Here is a 7,317-nt window from a genome sequence, read left to right as displayed (position 1 = left end):
TTGTTCTGCAGGTAGGTTATGAACTCGTCTTTTTTTTCAATATTCATGATAAAAACACTGTTTCTAACATGTCAAATTAGGCTTTATCTCTTTATCGTAATTCATAAAATAAAATAAACCAACCTACAAGATAATTTTTTAAGATAAAAAAATTGATTAAGTATTTTGACCAGTACTATGAAGGGGAACTGGGCATAATATCTACGGCTCTCTGGACAACATTTTCTGTTTGCAAAACTACATTTCAAAAGATAGAATGGCCATGGTACAAAAACATTTATTTAAATTAAATATTTTAGACAGATCAATATCTACAACCGTTCCAAAGCATGTGTAGTTCTTACAAAAAAAAAATATGGAACAGTTTAGCTTAACATCTGTGATGTTTTACAAGATTATTAATATACATTCTGGACTGCACCAGTCAATCATAGTGTCGTGAATGATTCACTATTTATTACCAAATGTCGTATACAGCAATAGCATTAAGATTAATTATATCTTATAAGTAATTTAATAGTAGGACGTCTTGGAAGAAAAAAACGATCTCTCAACAATATAAAATATAAGCTAAAAATAGGATAATATATAAAACACTTACATATTTCATACAGGCAATAATAGGCTGGAATTAAAAGACAACTGTCTTTTCCCTCATTGCTAGGTATGTTCCTTCAAAGGAGGTTTGAGAGAAGGATGGAAATGTTTTGGGGGGTGGGGTCAGGGCTCAGAAATATTTTCTGAATCACAGTGCAGTTCTGTTCTTTGGGAAGTCAGTATAGCAAAGGTAAGTTGTTTTGAAGTGTTAGCCAACAATGTTCCCCAAAACCAGCTGTCTGGTGAGGAGACTGAATTCCCATCTCAGCCATAGGAATGATGTTTAGGATTTTTAAGCCAGGGGATCTTTGAATTTCTGGGCAACTCAAGGGTGGAGGAAGAACAGTGAAAAAGAGAAAAAGAAATCCCAGGAAAGGATGAAGGGAAGTAAGCTACAGTGAGAAGGAAGCTCCTTTTGCACCTGCAGAGGGGAGAGTGTGTTAAAATTTTGCTCAAGAAATGAACACATTCAGATTGGAGGTAAGTGATGTTTTTGTGTAGAAATTCTTTTTAGGTTCCCTGCTCTTTGGGTCATTCGGAACAGAATGACAGTTAACAAGAAATTGCCAACATCAACAAGAGTATCTGATCTAGGCTGCACAGACATGCATTTAAGGGTGTGCATGAAGGTGTGTGTGTTGTGCATGTCCCACAAACACTGTATATGTTCAGGCTGTGTATATTCTCTTGAAATGTGTGATAAAAAATAATTCATCTTTTAAAAAGGTTTAAAAACCAGTGGTTTGAATTCAATCTCGTTTTCAGCAGCACAGTCAATTCTAGTGGTTAATTTCCCAAATCAAGAGGAGTACTGTCCTTTTGAAAGACCACGATCATTTTAGAAGTTCGTGCGAGTGCAGAAAGCTGTGTGTTCTTGGGCTGCACACACGAATTACCACCAGGCTGGACATTAATGAATTTACTAAGACAAACTTCGTTTTCCTTTTAATTAGCCTTGAAAGAATCCTAGATCAGAAAACCCTGGAGTAGAAGGTGCCTTAGATGTCAAGTCTGTCCCCAACTTTACAGACTGGGGGAGGGGCTGCAAGGGGAAAAGAACCAAGTGGGGGTCCCACCAGCATCTGGGTCAGAAGCTGGAGAGGTGTGAACGCCGCTGAGATTTTCACACATTGGTTTCCGCGATGGGGACCCAGAGAAGTAAATGAAAATCTACCAGTTAACCATCTTTCTTTTGGCAACTACCTTGCCTTATTCCCAGGTTGTAGCCAGTGGAAAACCCATCTGAAGGAATATACTCAAAATGTAGGTGGCAGGGAGCAAAGGGGCACTCAGACCGGCAGAGCCCGGTTCTGTCCCGCTGACAGTTCAAACATGCACACCCCGGGCTGTCGGAGGACGTTGGTAACACTGCGCGGTTACCTCTGCTCAGCGCTGGGGAAGTAGAGGCTGCACGAGGCAGGGCCAGGCTGGCTGCCTCGGCCTCTTTGATACGCTGTACTCTATGATACGCTGTAGCTGTTGTAATACGTGGCCGTGGCATCAGCCAGCACGGAGATAAGGCTAGTCTCTGTGGGGCCTGTTGATGTCACCTGGGAGACGGGGACATGCCCACTGAGGGCCACAGCCCCTGCGGCAGAGTCTGGGTGGCCAGGAGTGTTCAAATACTGGTCGAACTCATTCCGATCCATGTCCCCCAGGAGTTCCACCTGGCTCAGCTGATCCAGGGCATCAAAGCCGGGGTGTTCCGGAGGTGGGGAGAGCTGGCCCAGGTGGGCATGGATGTTGGAGTGGAGTGGGTGGTAGGTGGCAGGGGAATAATAGGCAGGAGACGGGGGACAGGCAGGTACAGTGGACATCATAGAGACGCCCGGGGACTGGCCGAGGGCTAGGGAGCCCAGGGGGTGGCCGCAGTGGAGGGGGCTGGGGGCGAACTCCGGTGAGTAAGTGGGCCCAGGCAGGTGAGGGATGTGGCGGGAGTGCGCATGCTCCTCCTGGCAAGGGGAGGAGAAGAAAGTCTGCTCCGACTCCAGTACGTCCAGGGGCGACATTTCCGGGGGCGTGGGTAGCCCGTATGGGTAAGTGTCCATGCTGCCGGGGGTGCCGCCTCCACCGGTTGGACCCTCGTGATAGCAGCCCCGCAGGCTGGGCAGGGCGGAGCCGGGGGAGTACTCACCCCTGTCCTCCTTCTCCCCCAGCGCCCCGCGGCCGCCGCTCCGCTTCTCAGGCAGAGCGTTCTGGTCTCGGGAGAGGGAGCTCAGGAGGAAGCCCGGGTCCACGCGCTTGCAGAGGCGCTTGGCCTGCTTCTTCCTGCGAGGGCGGTACTTGTAGTTGGGGTAGTCCTGCATGTGCTGCAGGCGCAGCCGCTCCGCCTCGTCCACGTAGGGCCTCTTCTGGGACAGCGTCAGCGCCTTCCACGACTTTCCTGCTCACACAAGTCAGAGAAGGCCCCTTTCAGCATCTGCGCGGCTTGGAGAGGCAGGTTCACCTGTGTCAGACGCTCCTGCCTCCCTGCGTCCACACTGCACTCGCCAGTCAGCCTCCATCCCCATCCCACCCGTCCCCACCCCACAAAGGACTTAAAGGACACTGCACCCCTCGCATCCCGCTCCCATCCCAGATCCTGGCACTGTGGGGCCAAAAAATCTCTTCCGCTTGCAGCCTGCAAAACCACTAAGGCCAACTATGCACAGGGTGGCTTCACCTCTCCTATTAAAGCCTAAAGTCACGAATCACGCAAACCTATAAACAATGCGGGATTCATAGTGAAAAGCCCACCAGACCCAATGTCAGATGCCCGATAAAAATATATAACGACCAATTTGGGTTCTTTTTTACCCTAAGTGGACCAAGTCTACTCATTTGTGCATTTTAATGAAAACTCTTTGCCTTTGCTGATTATCGCTGCCTCTCAGTAAGTGATGCTATATTTATTTATGGCATAAATCCACAGGCCGTCTTGTGAGGGAACTCTGGGCTCTGTCCATCGTTTTACAGATGTAAGTAAATTACAGGATCTCACTTAGGGGAACAGACAGTTATGCCCCACATCTGACGGTCAGTTAGGACCCTGCCATATGAAGCCCATTGCCAGCCTGCTAGCATCTGCCTGCAACATGCACACACATGCGTGCACACACATGCGTGCACACGCACACAGGTGCAAAAGCATGCACACACGCACTCGTGATAAGGCTTCCTGCTCTCCACTTAATTAGTAGCCTATGACTGTGGCAGGGGTCAGTTGCTCAGTCACTGACTCTTCTCACAGAAGCAAGTTCTTTGACTTCCCTGGGTCTTTATTTTCCTCACTATAAAACGTATTGTGATATTGTCCAATTCAAAACTCTCTCTTTAAGAAGCATCTCACGCTTGTAACCGATTGGTGCTAAAGTGCTGGTTTCACTTGGACTTTCTATTCATCCTTACTCCCTTCTGTATAGTTTTATAAATTGCTTTAGCATATCTATCTCTCTCTCTCTCTCTCTCTCTCTCTCTCATCTGTCAGTACATGCATTGCACATCCCTCTGGCTGCTGCTTTTCTGAAGGTCATCTCTGGACCCTTACCTCCCAGGCGGACCCAGGGGGTTCTGCACCTTTGGAAGCCCCTTCCCCCCAACCCAACTCTAATGTATCCTGAAGTTTGAGACCTACTAGCTTGGAGGTAAGTACCCCCATCCCCACTCCTGGTAAGGAAAGAAGCCACATGTCCCACCCAGAACCCTTGGCATAGGGCCCCATATAGAGCTCCATGTCCTGTCACCTCAGTACCCTGCACTGACCCTGACTCTGCATGCCTGGCCCTCATAGAGCACTGGAGGAGGGCAATTATTAAAGGCACTCTACCATTGGGATGAAAGTTTATAACTATTGTGACAGACCCATCAATTAATATAATTACGTGTCACTTAAAAGAGCAACTCCAAAAGTGTCAGGAACTCTGGGTTTAGGGCTGGTCAGCAGTTCCCAGCCTGTGGCTGAGACTGCAAAGTTGTTGCAAGAGGCCCAAAATAGAGGCACACCCCACACCTTGTCTGTGGACTGAATTTAAAATGTCACTCTAGTTTCTAAGTGTACATAGATATCATAATATTAATAAAATAGTCATTTTAAATTTCATTAAATATATTAACTGTTTTTATGTGCCTTTTTATTTATAGTATCCTAAAAATAGTAGTGCTACTAGGTGAAATTGTGATGTTATAGACTGGAAAGCTTAGAGGCAAAAAAGCTGGGGACACTTTCCTAGGTCAGAAAAGAAAGTCCTGGGCAAGATCATGGTGGAAGTAACAGGTGTAGGAAGTCCATATTTTTAAAAGCCCCTTGCCCCTTGTGCAGTTAGGCAGGAAGGAATCAGTGTCTTTCCTGCAAAATGAATTATAACCTCTGGAAGCTTAAGTGAGACTTGTCAACAGGGATCAGCTCACAGGAGGCATTTGTCAGGTAGGTCCTTTCGCCTTCCCATTCCCTGGGCTGCAGGCAGCCTCAGTCCCGAAAGTCTCCCTAGCCTGAGCTCCTCTCCCACCTCTGACCTGGGCCTGCAACAGAAAACTCACTCTGTCCTGGTCACAGGAGCTGCACTTTATCAAAAGGCGCAGTGCCTGGGCCCATGAAAAAAAATGTTGAAGGACCCACCAAAAAAAAAAAGTATTTTCATTTCTTTAAAAACCTGAAGAAAAAAAAATCAACTTTTAGGTAAATACTTTACTGTTGTATATATTAATATATTTGTCTTTATGCCCATACAGTATGAAATATAATTTTTAATATTTTTATGGACAAAGGGGCTCGCTTTGACACTGACCCACCATTGTGTCCTGGGCTTATCTAGCCAGGGGACTGGGCTATGCATCCGTAGGAGACTTTTGGAAACCAGCAGCTTTGAAAGGGCATCTACACTGCAGGAAGGACCCCTTTTGGGGGCCTGTAGGTTTAGCCAAAGAAGGGTGGGTGACAGCCCTCACCCCAAGGTTTGGAGCTCTGGAGAGAAAAGAAAAAAAGCTCAGTTCTGGGGGGGAGGGGTGTGGTTGGGGAGGGTCAGTCCAGTCTCAGGTGACCACATACTTCCCCTTGTCCCACTGTGCCTACAAAATGCTTTGAAATGTTTTCACAAGTTAAAATGAATAAAACCTCCGTGGAAGGGCAAAAAGGAGTAGAGCAGTTGAAAGTACTCAGCTCCAGACCTGGGAAAGAAGAAACCTTCACAAAAGCCCTACTGGAACTCTAAATTTTCAGACCTGCCCTAACTCCTTTCTCTGGGCTCCTCTGGTCTGGCTTGTCCTTGTCCCCAGGCCCGCTGCCCCGGCTCAGCAGCCCTCAGAAAGTGGCAGGCTTCAGGACAGACCTCACTGACCGCCCTGAGCGTCCCAATCGCTGTATCTACCTCCTGCGATTGAGAAATACATTATCGGATCGAGTCTATGTGCGCATTTTTTTGCTGTAGGTTTAATAATTAAGTTAAAGAAAGGATGCGTTCCTGCAAGGTCTCTCTTGACGAATATTAGTTAATAATAGTTAACAACCTCCTTCTGTGATTGTGCCAGTGGTAAATTCAGGGAATAGTGGGTTTCCCGCTTTGATATTCCTAGCAAACACCGGTTCCACCCAGCCTCCGGGTTTCCGTCCGGACCTTGTGTGCGCGTAGGTCCCGGTCGCCGGGCGACGGGGGCCTGGCAGCTGATGGCCCCGCCTGTCCCTTGGGTTCCCTCGAGTGGGCTTCCTGGCCCACCCCAGCAGGCCGCGCGGTTTCACTTCGGGCGTCGTCGAGGTATCCCGGCTCTGAATCCCGGTTACTGTGAGCTTACCCACGCTCGCACAGATGCCCAACCTCGCGGGCACAGCGAGCGCGAGCACTCCCCGAGCATACCCACAAGCCGGGTCCTACCCAGGCACCCCGCGCTCTCAGGACCGCAACACGGCCCCTAGAAGCGAGCCCCCGGACCCGCCTCTGCCCGCGCCCCCGGCCCGCCGACCTCCCGGGAAACCCCGCCCGCCCGCTGGCTTACTCACCCAGCATCTTGCTGAGCTCGGCGTTGTGCAGGTCCGGGTTCTGCACCGCCAGACGTTTCCTCTCGTCCTTGGCCCACACCATGAAGGCGTTCATGGGCCGCCGGATACGGCTCTCTGCGCCCTTGTCCCCCGGCGGGCGGGGGGCGGCCGGCGGCGACAGCCCATCCGACAGCTCGGTTTCCAGGGCCGGGCACTCGAGCCCCTCGGGCCACGGATAAGCTCCCAACAGCGAGGCCATGGCCGCACGGGGGTCCCCTCGCTTCGCCTCTCAGGGCAGGCGCTGACCTGGCCCTCGCACGGGTCGGGCGTCCAACTTGGCTGGCAGCCGCGGCCCGTCCCTTTATTTATCAGCTTCGTGCGGCCGCGTCCTCCAATGACTCTCGGGAAGGCGGCGCAGCCCCTCCCTCCGTCTAGGCTCGGGCCCACTCCCTGCGTCCTGGGCCACCGCGTCCCCGCTCCGACCTGCCAGGATGGGGATAAGGGAGGGAGGGCCACTTCCCCGCGCCCGCCCCGGCCCGCCCCTCTGCCTTCCGAGTCCCTCCCGGGAATCCGCCCCTGGCCGCCTCCCGTCCTGCCCGCTCTGGGTGCAGGTGTCGCAGAGCCAGGAGGCTGGCGCCGCCCGCAGTCCCGTCGCCCCGGAGCGGGAGCCAGACTCCAGTGCCCTGTCCCGACTGGCCGTGGCCTCTCCCAGCCACACTCCACCAGCTCCTCCCGCGTCTGGAATCCCGTGGAGAACTGAAGCCAAACAGGTT

At 50.9% G+C, this 7,317-nt stretch overlaps 1 protein-coding gene across 1 annotated transcript; it reads right to left on the bottom strand.

Annotated features, from left to right (window-relative positions):
* Positions 1–261: 261 nt before the first annotated feature.
* On the bottom strand, positions 262–7,014 carry SOX7 (SRY-box transcription factor 7). The gene is made up of 2 exons (XM_059372213.1): positions 6,566–7,014; positions 262–2,980 (listed from the first exon to the last, which is right to left on the bottom strand). Exons 1-2 carry the CDS (start codon positions 6,801–6,803, stop codon positions 2,058–2,060), a joined length of 1,161 nt encoding a protein of 386 aa, XP_059228196.1. The 5' UTR covers positions 6,804–7,014; the 3' UTR covers positions 262–2,057.
* Positions 7,015–7,317: the final 303 nt, after the last annotated feature.

The sequence above is a fragment of the Mustela nigripes genome, chromosome 1 (genome assembly GCF_022355385.1).
Source record: "Mustela nigripes isolate SB6536 chromosome 1, MUSNIG.SB6536, whole genome shotgun sequence".
Lineage (NCBI taxonomy): Eukaryota > Metazoa > Chordata > Mammalia > Carnivora > Mustelidae > Mustela > Mustela nigripes.
The sequence above is the reverse complement of the archived record's forward strand: the minus strand, read 5'-3'. Positions and strand labels throughout refer to the sequence as shown.

Bases quoted from the DNA above. Each gene is read 5' to 3' on its own strand.
- SOX7 (XM_059372213.1), bottom strand. From the start codon at position 6,803: ATGGCCTCGCTGTTGGGAGCTTATCCGTGGCCCGAGGGGCTCGAGTGC. The intron at 2,981-6,565 runs GTGAGTAAGCCA...TTGTGTGAGCAG, and splicing joins CGAGCTCAGCAAGATGCTGG to GAAAGTCGTGGAAGGCGCTG.